The 17,383-nt window shown below is 39.5% G+C and overlaps 1 protein-coding gene across 15 annotated transcripts in view; it reads left to right on the top strand.

Moving 5' to 3' along the window:
• The window catches only part of LMO7 (LIM domain 7), a 200,532-nt gene that overhangs the window by 141,823 nt on the left and 41,326 nt on the right, over positions 1–17,383 (top strand). For 6 of the 15 annotated variants that reach the window (XM_058670633.1, XM_058670637.1, XM_058670634.1 and 3 more), the window contains exons 5-12: positions 3,135–3,165; positions 4,131–4,244; positions 7,565–7,763; positions 11,937–12,189; positions 13,117–13,398; positions 13,664–13,867; positions 14,739–15,458; positions 16,423–16,452. In XM_058670633.1, the coding sequence (XP_058526616.1) occupies positions 3,135–3,165; positions 4,131–4,244; positions 7,565–7,763; positions 11,937–12,189; positions 13,117–13,398; positions 13,664–13,867; positions 14,739–15,458; positions 16,423–16,452 (1,833 nt within the window). The remainder of the gene's footprint in view (positions 1–3,134; positions 3,166–4,130; positions 4,245–7,564; positions 7,764–11,936; positions 12,190–13,116; positions 13,399–13,663; positions 13,868–14,738; positions 15,459–16,422; positions 16,453–17,383) is intronic. The other 9 variants (XM_058670645.1, XM_058670638.1, XM_058670639.1 and 6 more) reach the window with 5 other exon arrangements.

The raw sequence follows: 17,383 nt of genomic DNA, 5'->3' as shown, positions 1-17,383 counted from the left end.
CATTTCCTGCTCCTCTGTTGAGATAGGGAATATTATCCCCAGTTTGTCCAGAACAAAGCTGAAACTTTGGGAATTAAATAAGTTGCACACATATACAGTGAGACTCAGATCTGCTCCCAAACCTTAATATAATGCCCTGTCAATGGCAAAGGCATTTGTTAGAAGTGACTCAGTGTTGGCGATGGGGTTGACTTGTTGTTGACTCTGAAGGTTGTGCTGCAGCATGGTCAACTCACAAGGAGTCTTGTTGCACTAAATTTCTCTTAATCCCATGTTCTGTTTCAAAGCATTGGGTTGTGCTGTGTGGTCTTTGTAGGCAAGAAAACTACCTGGTTGTGACTTCAAGCAATAGAATGATTTGCTCTATCAGAGGAAGAACTCATTGCTCGAGCAAATCCTCGACTATTTGAATTCCTATCATTATATTTCAGTGACAGGATACTAATTACACTGTGTATTGTGTTCAAGGGTATGTTGTAAATGCTCATAGAAGAGATTGTGAACTGAGTGAAAGGTAATAATGCCAAGGTCATACTCACTGTACATGTTTATCACAGCATAGGTTGTATTTTCAGTGATTTCTCTACATGATAAAAAGTAAAAAGCAAATGAGTGTGCTGGATTGCCAGCCTTGATTGGAGGTCAGGGGTTCGAGAGCTCCATTTCTCCTTCTGCACAGAATGTACTTATGTGAAGAGCAGGATGACTTGTGAATCCAGTACATCACTTACATTGGGTACTGATGGTTCTTTTGTGCTTTGGCTAACAATATTTGTAGTGTGTATATTGGTCATCAGTCTAAAGAGGTAATAAGTTTACAGTGCTCTTGTATTTTTAAATCAGTTTATAGTGAGTTTCTCCTCTTACTACTACTGAAATAAAGTGCCACTAATTTTGTGATTTTGTTTTTATTGATGTAAGCTATGATCTGTGTGCTTGAGTGGTGAAGTGTATTCTATGTATTTTTTCAAGCTCTCTCCTGAAATATTTTGTATTTTTTCCTTTATTAAAAATATGTATTTAAATGCTGGAAAGGCAAAGTTGCAGAGAGAAGCCTTCAGTCTGCTGGTTCACTCTCCAAATGGCTGTAACAGCCTGAACAAAGCAGGCCTGAGTACAGGAGCTGCATTTGGTTCTGTCAGCTGGATGCAGTAGCCCAAGAAGTTGGGTCTTTTTCTGCTGCTTTCTCAGACACATCAGCAGTGAGCTTGATTTGAAATGGAGCAGCCAGTACTCAAACTGGTGCCCATATGGGATGCTGTGCCCATAGATTCACCTGCTAAGCCCAGAGCAGGCCTCTATTTTTTTCTTTTTTTTAAAAAAATTTCTAAACACAGTTCATCTATACAATTCTAAGAATACAGTGACATTCCCTTCTTCCCTGCCATTCTCATTGCTTCTCCTCTCCCTTCTACTCTCATTCCTTTTCCTTACTCTCCCTTTCCTTATGTTTTTAGCTATTGAAGCAACATGTTTTAAATTTAAGTTACAGTAAAAAGTCTAATACTTCATTGAATAAGAAATTTCACAAGTAAAAACAAAAAAATACCCTGGGAATGTAGGCAGCACCTATTAACAATAATTGAATGGAAAATGACAGTTTCACACATAAAAAATAGATGTTGAAGCATTCCGTTTACTTATAGAATTGTTATATATACATGTATATATATATGTATATACATACAGAAAAGTATGTATGTTATTAATGTACAATATCAAAGATATTTTCCAAAAAGCTAATATTCCCAGGTAGTAAGCTTCCAGATCAAAATATGAATAGGGTACAGAATTGGTCCGAGGGTTAGGTTACATCTAGCTTACACCACTAGGGCTATGTGTATCCCATATCAGAGCGCCTAGGTTCTAGTTCTGTCTCCAGCTCCTGCCCCAACTTTGTCATAACGTGAACCCACGGAGACAGTGGTGCTAGATCAGTTAGTGGATCCCAGACATCCATGTGGGTGCCCAGATAGAGTTTCTGGCTCCTGACTTCAAGTGGACCTACACCTAGCTGTTACAGGTGTTTAGGGAGTGAACCAGCAGATGACAGTTGTCTCTGTGTGTCTCTTGGCCTCACAAATAAATAAAATTTTTTAAAAAGTGTGCATTGTCAGCATTTCATATGCCATATGCCTGTTGAGCCATTCTATCATTTTCTCTCAGAAGGGTAACTACTGATTTCTAGTAACATATCTTGGTTTGGTACTTTATCTGAATGAAACAATATAATCTTTATTCATCTGTATCTGGTGTTTTTGTCCATGTTTTTGAGACTGAACCATGTGGTTGAATATAGTTGTGTTACTGTTTTCTCACTGCCATGTGATGCTTCATTGTGGCATAACTTATCCTTGCTACCGTTAAAGCATGTGCGTCTTCCAGTTTGCTCTTAGGGGCAGTGATCCCATATAAACATTGTTGCATATAACTTTTGTGGAACAAGTATGAGCACTTTTGTTGGCTGTGCACCTAGGAATAGAATTACCAAGTCACAGAAAATAGATATATTTAGTTGAATAGATAACAGTAATTGGGTTAAAGGTTTGAGTAGATAAGAGCCCATATTAAAAATATTAATCCTGTTGGTTTTTCCACCAGCAGTATGAGAGTTTATAAATTTTATTGTGAAATGCTTTGTTTTTGAAATGGGTGGGAGGTACACAGTATTTTTAGATTCATTTTGGTTCATGCTTGTTCTGTGGATTCATTGAAAGTGACTTTAAATATTTATCTCTACTCCTACTCTCCTTGTCTTTTTATTTTTCAGTATATGTAAGTATGTGTTTTGTGTAGGCTGTATTTGTGTCTTGTGTGTATATATTTTCCATGCGTATAGTGGTTATGTATTTGTGTATGTCTTACATTACAAACATACTTGTCTAAAAAGCTATTTTCAAAGCCATGAGATACTGGCTCGTGGCGTCTTTGAATTTCTGTAGACCACATTCTGTCTCTGTTAAGTAGAATACTGTTACCTTTTTGTGTTCCATAAATATCATCCTGTATGTGAGTATATTAAAACGTATGCTTTAACAGCAAAGTTAAGGACAATAATGAATTATTTTCCTTAATTATGGTAAATAATTTAGGGTGCATGGATGCTAATGGATATTTTCTTTGTTGTTTTACAGGCAAGAAGAGACCGATAGGAGGGTGAAAAATGTAAGCTATTTACTTCAATGAATCATTATAAAAATATATTCTGTATCCTTTCTTTCCATTACAATTTGCCAAAAAAAAAAAAAAACCAAAAAACAAACAACCCGGCTAGTCACAGATGCTAAATACTTTCAGATGTCTTTATTCTAGTGTATATTCAAAACATACTTTTTGGCATTATTCATATAAAATAAGAAGTTAAATTTAGGAATCTGGCACATGAGGGTACTTGATTTTGCTGCAGATTTTTAAAAATCTTATATAGGGTCTTTTAAAAGTTCACAAAACATACATGCTTTGAAAAAACTGGATAGATTTTAAAAAGTTTTTGCATTCAATGTAATTCATATTTTCATATCCATCAAATTTTTTGCAGAGACTTTTTGAAGTTTCCTTACATTTTGCTAATGTGCTCAAGGCAAATAAACACTAATTTTTAGAGGAATAAGTAGAAAACCACTGAATCAGGCTTAAATGAAACTACTGAGTGTTTAAGGACTCAAAGGTTGCTTCATGGAGGCTCACATGGTATTATTAATATTCTGCATGTATTAGAATAGTGTTTACAAATGTAACAACTCTGAAATATTAATATCCTCCTTAAGGAAGCAGAAACTTACTTCAAGTGTATATTGTGAGTTTGTTGCAGAAGAGATTGATTTTAAAGTGTTCATCCATGTTTTCCTAGAAAGTTTTTTGCTTTCTTCACACATTCTAAATGACGTCTGCATGTCTTTTGGGAGCTGAGCTTTTGATCTGAGAACATGTGTAGGGATAGGGAAATCTCAGAAGAAGTAAGATTTTTAATGACTCCCTTCCCATGAAATGTAAAGGAAATCCTGGTTTTTCATTGTACGGTGATATGTGGCTGTCATCTTTCCACTATAGTCATCTGAATTTAAGCTTGCAAGTGGTTACTAAATGGACTGATTTGTTGTTAATGAACTTTCTTTTTATTTGAAATGAAGGTTTTGATAACGTTGTACTGGCTGGGAAGAAAGGCACAAAGTAACCCCTACTATAATGGGCCCTATCTTAATTTGAAAGCATTTGAAAATCTTTTAGGACAAGCTCTGACTAAGGTAAGAACATGGCATATGTGTGAACTTAATGTTCCCACTGCTATGACTTTTTCTTTTTTTCCTCAGGATTTATTTTATTTATGATTGGAAAGGCAGATTTATAGAGAGGGAAAGAAAGATCTTCCATCTGCTGGTTCACTCCCAATGTGGCCACAGGGGCTGGAGCTGAGCCAATCTGAAGCCAGGAGCCTCTGCTGGGTCTCCCACACAGGTGTAGGGTCCTAAGGCTTTGGGCCGTCCTCTACTGCTTTCCCAGGCCATAAGCAGGGAATCCTGGTGGCTGCAATGCAAGGATTTAGCCACTAGGCTGTTGTACCAGGCCCACTAAGACTTTTCATCCTCTTTCCCTTTTTTTCTCTTGTTTCTTTTCTTGTTTTTGTGTAACAAACAGACCACTCTGTCTTTGCTTTGTCCTTTAAATATTCTGTACAATTTGCATTTTTCCCTACTCAAAAATTCAACCTGGAGTTGAGAGGTACTTCCAGTCTTGGAAATTTATGGACATCAACTCAATTTCCACTCTAAAATCTCTAATTCTACCATGCTCTCTGTATCTTGATCAGCAGCGAATGCTAAGTGTAGGTTGCCCAGCTAAGTTGAGTGCTTTATTTTAGACACATTTCTAGCCCCTCATGTCCTGGAATCAGTGTGGCAGGCTTTTGAATACTTACAGACTCAGAGTAAAGCTGAGCGACAGACTGACCATTGTTCTGTCAGAGCTTAGTTTTCCTTTTTTACACTTATAAATGAAGTTCTCTGTGGGGTTTCTTACTTAGGGAGCATTTGCAGGGCTCAGGAGAGAAATGTCTAATTGATTGTAGTTCCTCTATATGGCTTTTTATGGTGATTATATTATAATATGCTAATAAGTCATTGCTGGTATTACCTTGGTGCAATGTCAGGATGTAATAAATGGTAGTTACCATGATTGGGAGATGGAAATTTTACGCCATGGGGAAGAAAACCACTTGGCCTTAACATCTATCTTAATCTTTTTAAATTGATTTTCTGAATCCATCTACACATACTAAAAGATAGGCTTTTAGATGATAGGAAGTTGAGGTAGTCCTTTCTTTTTAAATTGTTTGGAGTTATTAACATTCTGTTCAAATCTCTTGAATCAGTTGTCTCGTCATAATTGTGATATTGATGTGCGCACATGTTGTAGTAGATGTTTGGAAAGCAGAGCAGATGACTCAACCTTACAGAGCTCAGTTGTCTAGAACAGCTGAGCAGATCAGTACCTGCTGTGAAGGGTGAGGCACTGGGAAGGAATTTCACAGGATTCTGGGTCCATAGATAGCTGTGCCTTATGGTTGCTTCATCTAGGAAAATAGCCAATGAAAGTCCACCTGAGACTTTGGATTATGTACTAGTACTCTCTTTATAGCCCTGGGTCATTTTTATGACCGTCTGACTCAGAATAAGCTTGGTGTAATGTTTAATACCAGGACTGCCTCCTTAAAGCCCATTTCCTGTCACCATTGTTAAAACTGGAGTGCATTAAGAGTTTCTGGTATGTAGAGCCATGTATAATGGGACCAGCATTGTGGTTTGGCAAGTCAGGTTAAGGCAATGCATCCCCAATCAGTGTGCCAGTTTGAGGCTTGGCTTACTTGCTTCTTCCTGCTTATGCTCCTAAGAAGGCAGTGGGTTAAGCCCCAAGTACTCAGGGTCCTGTCATCCATGTGGGAAACCTGGATGGGATTCTTGGCTCTTGGTTTTGCCCTGCCTGTTTGACCATTTAGGGAGTGGAGCCACAGATAGAGTTCTCTTCTCTTCCATTCCCTCCTCTCCTTCCCCTCTCCCTCCTCCTTGTCCCGCCCTCCCAGTTTCTCACTCTGTCATTTTGCATTTCAAATAAACATGTAAAGGAAAAAAAGGAGAATTATATATATTTGTGGCTATCTTCTGGTTATAAAGGGGACTAGCTGTGAGAAGCATGTGAATCTATGTCTTGTACCAGTTCTGTTCAGGTCATGTGTTCATCACATTTCCCTCCTCCCCTGTTTAACTAGATAATGATTAATAAACAATCCAAAATGATCAGCTAAAAAAAACCAACATATGTGATTGTGCCTGAGTCATCTGGTAAGTTGGAGGTGACTCAAGTTAGGTGACTTGTCAGGGTGAAGATTTCCTTAAAGGCCAGGCAGCAGGGCTTACTGAGGTTATCTTTTAACGAGGTGACCTGTCAGTGCTCAGGTAGATTTATGAAGTCAAAGATCATCCCTCTGTGCATTGAACTGTAAAACTTCAACAAGTACATGTCTAAGAAACCCTACAGTTCAGAGATTTACTGAAAGTTATAAAATCTTAGATTTTGAGATGTATTTTTTGTGATACTAGCACTAGGCCTAGTTTCCCCATCTGCTTGGAAGTATCAGGATATCAGGAAGGTGCTGACATGTTCATGACAAAATGTCAACTCTCATGCCAAGGTGCCTGGCATTAGAAGTATAAGAAATCTCACTTGAATCTAGTAGACCTTATTTGTGCATCAAAGTCTTGTCAACAGTTAAACCATGTATTGAGAGATTCAGTGTTAGAAATGTGCCTGAGTTCGGTGCTAATTATTCACTGTAAATATAGTTTTTCATATTTCAAAAATATTCATAATTCAGAGTTGGGAGAACAGTACAACAAATGTCTGAATCTGTACCATCTGACTCAAAGATTCCCATTATGTACTTTCCCATATTATGTATTTATCAATCTATTTGTATTTATGTTATCATTTTAAGGTATACTGAAGATACGTTTCCTCACCCCTAAATGTGCAAAAAAATATCTCTTAAGAGTAGGAATAAGCTTCTGGTAGCTGTACTTAAGCAAACTTGGAAATATTTCCTATTTAATGCTTGGGCCATATTAAAAAAATCCCCCATTTGAGACTGTGCTGGTTTTCATAGCTCTTTTAGCAGAGTCATGGTTCAGTCAGGGCTCATATTTTACATTGGATTATTAGTAATCCCAGGTTCTTTATTGGAGCAGCTCCAGTGGGGGATGCTGGCGTGGTAGGCAGGACTTTAACCAGCTGGGACACTGCACTGGATTTATTTCCCCTATTTAAATAAACCTTTCCGTATTCTATACATAATATTTCATTGTTATGTTTGATATTGTAAACCTGTTAGTAACAGAAAAATGAACCTGCAACTTAAAGCGTTTGTATCAGGTTTTGGAACGAACTCAGATCACCTCACTTATTGAATGAAATATGCCTTATGCTGTGCAGACAAGTAGTAACCCATGACATTGTGGGCACATTGTACTGACTGCAGTATTTGTGTGTGGTTTTCTTAATTTATTTTCTTCAGGCACTTGAAGACCCCAGCTGCCTGGCCAGGAGCCGCAGGAGCAGTGTCTGCAGTGATTTCTGGTATCCTGAGCGTGTGGAATTCCCTGACCTTCCTGGCAATCCAAAGAGAGACAATACTTTTGAAAGCTTGGACTCTTGGGGGTCTGGAACACTGTCAAGTGGATTCTCTGACGTCACATTGAGAGGGGTTCGTGAAGGTGAGTTGACTTTTGGCTGTCAGCCTATTTTTATTTCTTTGTGTATTAATAAAACTTGTTATGAGAGAGGAAAAACGGAGTGCAAAGTGATTAAAGTGAAAATTTCATGAAGTGGATTTTCATAAAAACTGAACTGCAATTGAGGATTCCTTTTTCCTCTCAGAGTGGTGGGAAAATTCTAAATTTTATTTGTTGTCTTCATCATTATTTACGGAGAGGACTGGAGGAACCTGCTCTATCAGTAGCTGTCATCCTGACACCTTTATTCTACACTGAAAGCTTTTATAATTTTATTTATTTAATAAATCTGTTGGGTGGATCACCTGTGAGACACGTTAGCTCATCCACCCAAACATAGAATGCACCCAGGGTTTTCCAAAAAAGTCTGTTCTAGTTTTTGAGTGATTTTCTTCTACTCACAACTCCTGTAAAGGTTAAAATCTCTTAAGAAGAAACAAGAAATTATTTCTATAATTATCTTTGCATTTTGAGAAGTTGTCTAGCATGGCAGTATACATTTTTTGGACCTGTTAGTATCTGGGGTAACCCAGAAAAGAATGACTGTCAAAGAAAAGTGTTAGGGGAAGTTATTGTCTTTGAAGAAGTAACCTTTTTTTTCCCAAAGCCAAAGCTTGTGCTCAGATCATTGTTTAGCTGCATGTCTTTGAACAGGTGTTTCGTGCAGTGGATAAGCTGCTGTCTTGGAGTGTTCAGGTTCAAGTGTTAGCTCTGCTTTCAAATCTAGCTTCTTGCAGATGAGCACCTGGGGAAAGCAGCAGATGATGGTGGTTTATGTACTTGGGTCCATGCCATCCAAGTGGGAGAACCAAATTAGGTTCATTGCTTCAACCTAAGCCAGCCCTGACTGGGTATTTGAGTAGTGTTAAAAGCTCTCTTGTCTGTCTCAATGGTTGAAAATAAAACCAAAGCCCTAAACCCAGCTGTCTTTAGTACCAGGTGTTGTACTCCTGTAGTTAAGAATTATCAAGCTCTTCATTTTCAACTGGGTTGAAACTGTACACTATATTTTTTGAGATATTTCTTGATTTCACTGTAGTTAACATAAAAACATTAAAGCTGTAGATTTGTACTTCATTTTACTTATAAATATGAAAGCATTCAAAATAAATGTTCTTAGCATTTTTGTAAATATTTCAGACATAAGCAAACTTAAACTATTTTTGCAGTGAATGCAGTTGTACCTACCACCTAGGACTACATAACTTTAATATGCTTGCTTTTTTGTACTTCTGTATCTCTCTCTGTGTTAGTTTGTGTGAGGCCTGTTAGGACACATTGTATTTGTCTTAAGTACTTGAGTTGGTAAATCATTTGTTAGGATCAGCTTTTATTTTTCTTCTGATGTAAAATTTATGGGAATGAATATACAATGTATTTTTTGAAAAATAAATTTAGCATTTAGTATGATAAGAAAAAAGTCCTGGAGATTTTACAGTGGTAGTAGTATTTACAAATGAAGGGTGAACATGTGAATGACTGTGTAGGTGTTCACCCTTGTTAGTAGTGCTGTGTGTGTTTGCTATCTAGGTGTGACCTTTCATAGCCCAGGTGACTGATTATATTCCCTTCTTTTCTTTTTGGTTTAATTTTATTTATTTGAAAGGCCAAGTTACAGATTGGGAGAGAGAGGGAAGGATAAAGAGAGCAGGAGAGAGAAAGATGAGAAATAGATCTTCCATCTGCTGGTTCACTCCCACATGGCCACAACAGCCTGGACTGGGTCAGGCTGAAGCCAGGAGCTTCATCTGTGTCTTCCATATGGGTGGAGGGCCCTGGCATTTGAGCCATCTTCTGTTGCATTTTCAAGGCACCTTATCAGGGAACTGGATCTGTAGTGATGCAGCTGGGACTTGAACCATGCTCATTATGGGATGTCTCCTGTCAAGGTGGTGGCATTTAAAGAAATGGGTTAAAGCTCTAAAAGCAGAAAGGAATTCCAGACATTGTTTAAAGAATGTAGTAACGACAAGTACTAGTCTTTAGGGGTCATGACATTGCACGGGATACCTGTGTTCCCATTGGATTGCCTGGGTGTAATACCCAGCTCTGGTTCCTGACTTCAGCTTCTTGCTAATGCCACTTTGGGAACAATAGCAGTGGCTCAAGTGGTTGATTCCTACTACCCATGGGAGAGAGATCTGAACTGAGTTTGCAACCACCATGACTATTGGAAACACTTCTGGAGTATACCAGCAGATGGGAGCATTGGCAGGTACCCCCTCTCTTTCTCAAATAAATAGATTGAAGATTTTTTAAAAAAAAAAGTTTTACTTTTTGTTTAAAAGGCAGTTAGAAGATTTGGGGAAGAGGGTGGAGATAGAAAGAGAGATCTTCCATCTGCTAGTTCATTCTTCAAGTAGCTAGAGTGACCGGAGTAGGCTGGCATGAAATTGGAAGCCAGGAGGTTCTTCTGGGTGTCCCACGTGAGTGAAGGGACCCTAGGACTTGGACCACCTTCCTCTTCTTTCTCAGGTGTATTAGCAAGGAGTTGGATCACTAGTGGAGCAGCTGAGACTCTAACCCATACAGGGTGCTAGCCCCACAGGAGAAGGCTTAATGTGCTATTCCGTGGCACTGGCACATGAAGACAGTTTTTGAAGAGTGTAACAGAGAAGGCTTGGTAACTACAAATGGGCAGAAAAAAGGATCCCAGAGTAGGGAAGTGAGGTACCAGTATGGTGAACCTTTGTAATTAATATGTTAAAATTCTGCTCTCCACTGTTCTTGTAGTCCCAAACCGATGATCAGTGCAACCTAGTATAACATTTTTAAGATGAGAAGAATTGAGAAGTAAAATTTCTTAATTTTTCATGAAAACTCTTCCATGTAGAGTGACATTTAGGCAAACAAAAACTCCACAGAGCACTGTGCTAGACTATAAAAATACTTTGAAAATTCAAAAGGGAGTAGTATATTTCTTATTTTTTACCTTCCATATATACAGATTTTGGCAAGACTCTTTGGCACATCTATTGGAAATAAGAACAGAATGTATTATTGTTTAGGGAGCTTTTTTTATTTTAAAGATCCTGAATACTTCCTGTTAATCTCTTGATCCTTGCTGCTTAGTTAATCTCCCTTCTTGTCCTGATTCTCTTCTTACCCGTGGTTGGCTGTTCATCCACTTCCTGTAGACTGTTCTTGATGATATTGATTGTAGATGCCTTCTAAGCAGGAGGAAGGAGATGAAAAGACCTTTAATTCAGGTGATTGTTGTGGGTGCTCTGGGTGTGGAGATCCCATTACTGTGAGCTGTTCAACACAGCCAGCTTCAAGAACAACCCTGGAGGAAAGCAAGTGACCATCTCTGTCCCTCTTCACTGAGGTATAGGCAGCAGGGGGACAAGCTGGGCAGGAAGACAGCACTCAGTGTGGACTGGTAGTGTGATTCTCTAATCCGCTGTTCTTCTGAACCTTCAAGAATACAATTCTTTTGGAAGAGAGTGAATTACTCTTTACATCTTTCTGACCTTGAGGTGTGTTGAAGGGTGTTTTTCTGCATTGGGTTTTGGATTGTGTTAAATCACAGAATTCTTAAAAACCATTTCCATAGGTTCTCTGAGAAGAAGCCATCGGTTTTGGGACTGTAGGTGACCTTCAGTATAACCTTGTATGTAGTGTTCACTGGGGTCTCATGAGGATCTCAGAGACCACTTTGTGACCTTTTGGCTGCTCTGTGTCCTCCTTTCTCTCTCCTGATGGCGCTTTGACAGTTGCATGCATACTTTAGAGTTTCCTTGGAAATATGTCTGTTAGTACATCTTACCTGTCTCTGATTGGGTTGCTGCATTTTATTCATTGTCTCTGACTGGTTTGTTGGGTTTTATTCATGTATATCACATCAACAGCTTTTCTAAAAAAAACAGAGGGAAAGATGATTGAGAAGCAAAGGGATTCCTCAGTGAATTGGGAGCTTTTTGTGCTTAGAAAATGCAACAGCAGAAGAATGCGCCGGCTGTGCCTCCCATATGCAAAACAAGTTCCTCCTAATGGATCTTATCTCAACTTCATGACAAATTTCTAAAAATATTCCCTGTAGTTCACAATAGCAGTGCTGGGTTTCCAAGGGAAAAGCAACGCAGGCATGCCGTGCGGGTTTCAGTTAGTCCAGTAGTCTGGAGCCTAAAGCAAATTCTTGTGCTGCCTTTGTAGGTTCTGAAAGTGAAACGGATTCTGAGCTCATATTCAAAATGCAAGATTTAAATAAAGATGATATGTCCTATCGAAGGATTTTGGCTATTGAGCCAAAGTCTGCTCTACCATTCAATCGCTTTTTACCCAACAAAAGTCGACAGCCATCCTATATGCCAGCACCCTTGAGGAAGAAAAAACCAGACAAAAATGAGGACAACAGAAGGAGCTGGGCAAGCCCAGTCGATACAGAATCAGATGGAACATTTTCCAGGTAATGGGATGTGGTGTGATTTGAGTTGTGAATGTGTATGTGGAGGGGGAGAATACGTAAATGTGTTAGAAGAATGGCTCTTAAATATGTTTCCTAGGTGATATATCTGATTTCACCAATGAGATTTTTTGTCCTTACCTCTATTTTGAGTCGTATCTATCTGGAAGATAATTCGGTTTTAGAGTGTCAGCGGATGATTGGCTAGGTCTTACTGTAGATGTGTGCCTTCAGCTTATTGATATTTTTGTGGTTGTTGCATGATTTACATGAGATGCTGATCATTGTGAGCTGTGCTCTGTTGTTATCTTTCACTTTACACCAACCCTTCACCCCCATTCTGAATGATGTTAGTGGACTCTCCAAAAGTCTCCTTTAATTTCTCATCACATTAGCAGAGCAGGGTGTGGGGTTTCTAATCAGAAGGTGGCTTATGGTTCCAGGAGTAGCTTGGACTCTGAGGATGAACGAAGGTCACCTGACATGGTTTGCAGTGACTTGGCCAACAGTATGTGGATTCCATGTGAAAAGGAGGTCCAAGAGTTGTATCTCGAAAATCACTTCTCCTAACTTGACTGCACACTTTCCTCCCACTGACATGTTAGCCACAGGCTGCACACGCCGAAGAGGCCAGAAATGCTGGCCCTGGATCTGGCTGTCTCTCATGCTGCTGGTTTTACTTCACAATGGTTTGTGACTTATCTTCCTTTCAACACGGCTTGGAATGTTGTATTTTTGGCCCATGCATATCTAGCTAATACCTTTTAAAAATGCTGTATGTAATGCCTCGGGTTGGTCCTTGGGGCTGTGGTGATGAGAGTGGGAATTAATCCGTTTCATTCACAGTGATGCAAACTTGGTGAGCCAGGAAGCATGTGTGTCTCAGCAGTTGCTCACGCTGTAACTTAACTGGTTGGATGTTTTGAACAGTAACCAGAGGAGAACTTGGGGCAGCAGTGTGCAGCACTGGCCGGCAGTACAAGGAACTTCAGACTCCTCTTGTTATTTGGAAGAGGAACAAGAAAAAGCAACAAACGTTCCCAACACTGTCAAGGATGACCTCTATGTGCGAAAGCTAAGTCCAGTTGTACCAAACCCAGGAACTTCTGTTGATCAGTTTCTCCCTAAATGCTGGATCCCAGAAGACGTGAACTGGAAAAGACTAAAAAGGGAAACTTATAAGCCATGGTATAAAGAATTTCAGGGATTCAGGTTTGTCCATGCATGTTCCTATTGCTCCAGCGTTCATTCAGCTCTCAGGCTGGGTGCATTGTGTGTGCATTTTTAATGGGAGAGATGAGAGGGACTAATTTCCCTTCTGAAATCCACAGAAGGTCTATGTGGGAAACCAGTTTATGTTTACATAGAAGCCTTAGGATCTGGCTCTTTAAAAGGCATCTTCTAGATGTAGTCCTCTCCTCCTGCTGCTGTCTGTCTCCTTCCTCCCCTCACCCCTTTCCTCCATGTCACTTCACAGTAGATGGAATTCAGACTTGGAGGATGACGACTCGGGTTGTGACAGAAGCTCCAGCATTTTCAGTAAAATACAAAGAGCAGAGCATAGGCTAGACAGCAGCCGTCAACGACATTTACTCTTGTTGGAACTGGCTACCAGACGGGCCGCAAAATCACGGGACACACACCCAGCCAGGAGAGGCAGCGGTGCTTCGGACGAGCCCAGGTGCACCTGTCTGCACAAGCCTGCCTGCTTGGGGTCTGGCTTTAGACACCCTCTCTGTCCTCTTCTGCTGCTATATTAACCAGGACCTAACCGCGCTGAATCATGAACCATCATGCACTTACTAGATGTTGTACAAAAGCATTATGTATGGCATACTGTTATGTGTGTGAGCGTGTGAGCTTAGACATTTGTAGCATCCAGCATTCTTTGGCACAGTAATGTGCAATAACAGTATGTGTCTACATAGGACATTGTTCTTTTGGAAAGGCACTTCAGCAAAACTTTTTTATAAAGAGCACCTGATTTTACAGTTGAACTACGCATGGAATTGTGGACAAAGGAATTGGTTATAGAAACTAGGAAGAGCAAGCCTTTTGGGCAAAGGCAGAGAAAAGATTACTCAAGATCTTTTCTAAGTATCCAGAGTGATGTGTTTTTATTTACTTCTTATTACAAGAGCCCGCTATGCAACGTGCATGATGGATAATGCTTATAGCTTTCCAGGGTCATTCCTTTGAGGGGAAGGTGGGAAGTGAAGAGTTAGGTATTGTATATGGCCCATGAGTGAGCAAGCAACACCAGGGTGTCCAACTGTGCTGGCAAGGTGGAACCTGCTCTACGTTTCAGGTCCATCTCTTGGTCTCAGTGGTGCTCACCTTTCCTGAAGAAAGTGCTCTGCTTGTGTTCCTTGAAATAGTACTCAGGAGAGAAAAGGGTGATGGCCTTAAACCCTGATCTGTCTTCCTAGCGGGAGTCCTTCTATGGTTTCCTAAAGTAGTTAGCCATGGGAACTGGCAAGTTGCTCTGCTACCTAATGACTTTTTCTGCTTAAGCTTAATAAGATTTTTCCTTTTTCTTTCCTATGCTCCAGTCAGTTTTTATTGCTTCAGGCTTTCCAAACATACTCTGATGACATCTTGTCTTCTGAAACAAATGTCAGAATTGATCCCACTTCTGGCCCAAGGCTCATAACACGCAGAAGGAATCTCTCTCAGGCGCCAGGCCATGGAAGAGGGGACTTGGAGTTGTCAGCCCTGGATCCTGACTTGCAGAATGATGACTTCTTTGTCAGAAAGACTAGGGCTTTCCATGCAAATCCGTGTGTTCTCCGAGCCTTTGAGGACTTTCGAAGGTACTCCGAACAAGATGATCCTGTCGAGCGAGATATAATTTTGCAATGTAGAGAAGGGGAACTTGTACTCCCGGATTTAGAAAAAGACGACATGATCGTCCGTCGAATGCCAGCACAGAAGAAAGAAGTGCCTCTATCTGGGGCCCCAGATAGATACCAACCAGTCCCTTTCCCTGAACCCTGGGCTCTTCCTCCAGAAATTCAAGCCAGATTTCTCAGTGTGCTTGAAAGGACATGTCCCTCCAAAGAAATAAGTACTAGCTGTAGGATATTAGTTCCTTCATATGGGAGGAAGAAAGATGACATGTTGGCTCGTAAGATCCAGTCTTGGAAGCTGGGGATGACCGTGCCTCCTGTGAGCTTCACTCCTGGCCCTTGCAGTGAGGCCGACTTAGAGAAATGGGAAGCCATCCGTGAGGCCAGCCGGCGTCGGTACAAGAAGCGGCTGATGGTGGAGAGGTCAGATTGTGTTTCTGCTAGGGTTTTGCTTGTGATGGATCATCGTATGGCGTGTGTGAAAAACCTGCCTCCTGCTGCTCCACCTGCATGTCGTGTGCTGTATGGAAGCATCCTGTAAAAACTTGTGTTGCCTTGAGAAACTTTGGGTCATTTCATGGAAAGCGTGCAAGTCTGTTTGCACATTTCTTCCTTAGGCCCATTTAAGAAGAGGTACACACAAACCCTGCCTTTGGTCTCCAGCTTGTGGTACTCTTCTGCAGTGTAAAATTTCGTAAAGATGCGTTCCAGTTGTGTTTACAGACTTCTATTCTCATGTCCTCATATGACTCTAATAGTCTGGTTAGAGTTTGGTTTAATGTGTTTCTCTTATTTTGGAATGTCTGTTGGGGAGTAAATTGAACCTTTAATACAGCGTTGCAAATTTCATTTAACTAGATTTTTGTTTTTTGACCTAGGTTTATTGGACTGTCAGTTTATAAGTCATTTTCATCATGAAGTTCATTGCAAACTTTGGTGTTAAAATGCATGAACGTTAATCATCGTTTGCTGAATTTTACATATGTATAATTGGTGGCTATTTTGATAATTTGCAGTATATATCTTCCCTTTTTGATGGATGTGGACTTTGTTGAATTTGGAGATGGAGAAATCTGAATAAGTTGAATCAAATTAGTAGATTCAGATGTAATGTACCAGTTCCTGACCAGCCAAGATCCTTTCTGACTTGATGGGTTTGTTGGGGTTTAGCATGAATTGAGAAACCCTTCATTTTGCTTTATTTGAGTTTCTTGAAATATGAGATCAGTGAGAACTGAGACATTATCAAGATGTGGATGTAGAAATATTCTTTCCGGATTTGTCCATCTTCAAATAGATTTTTTTTTTAAAGTTTAAGAAGACAGTATTCGAACTAGAAAAATAACTTTTTTTTAATTGTAATTTTTTTGGTTTTCTGGTTTCTTAGACTCTTTCAAAAGATTTATGGTGAGAATGGGTAAGTTTCATGGTTCACAAAAAAAGAAAAGCTTTGCAAGTTGTTTGTCTTTTGCATAGTTTGTCATTGCACTTCTATTCTGGCATGTCACTAAATAGGAGTGCTATGTGTAGTGCATGAGATGTTTTTAATGGGAAATTTTTATTAATTTTTCAACTAATTGTAACACTTCTGTGTCTGAGTGTCCAGTGCATGAAGTGCTATGTGAAAGCCATAGCTTTGCTGCATTAGAAAATTTAAATTGAGCTCATTAAAAAATATTTCATTGATTAAAAGTAACATTGTGCTTGCCCAGATTGGGTGTGTTTATTTACTGTTTGGCTCCTACTCATACTAAAATTATGATTTCTGGATGAAGCCCAAATAACTACTTAGTTTTTCAAGATTAGAATGTACATAATTGATACTGTCCGTAAATCCAACTCATAGGAAGCTTGTCAGTGGGGCTGGTGTGTGGTATCATCCTTCCTGTAGTAATGTCTGGGAATGCTGTCAAGGCTCCTGGTGAGAAATCTTGCAACATGGCTGTGGATGCAGAGCCAAGTTGGCTTTCCAAAATGGCCAAGAATTAAAATTTTATTAGTTTTCAATAATCAAACATATTCAAGACTAATTGTGTTTTTGTCTATTGTTTGTCTAATCTGGTAGACAAGATAACACATAAAGCCAGTTTTATGGAAGCAGTTTTCATTTGCAGAATAATTGAAGTTTCATAATAAGTAAATAACATATTCTTGTGAATTCTGCAGATGGCTATATCTTAAAATTTTTCTATGAAATTTAGTGTAACTTTGTGACCTGAGTGCCAATGCTTTTTGAGTAATAGTAAGTTTAAATATGTTACATATTTTAATCTGTATAAGTCCTAGTAGCTTAATAGCTTCTCCTGCTAAGACTTATTTATTTTTTAAGCACAACTGATTTTGGTAGT

Source organism: Ochotona princeps, chromosome 12 (assembly GCF_030435755.1).
Source record: "Ochotona princeps isolate mOchPri1 chromosome 12, mOchPri1.hap1, whole genome shotgun sequence".
NCBI classification, from domain to species: Eukaryota; Metazoa; Chordata; class Mammalia; order Lagomorpha; family Ochotonidae; genus Ochotona; species Ochotona princeps.
Note: the sequence above shows the minus strand (reverse complement) of the source record. Positions and strands in the feature narration are given on the sequence as shown.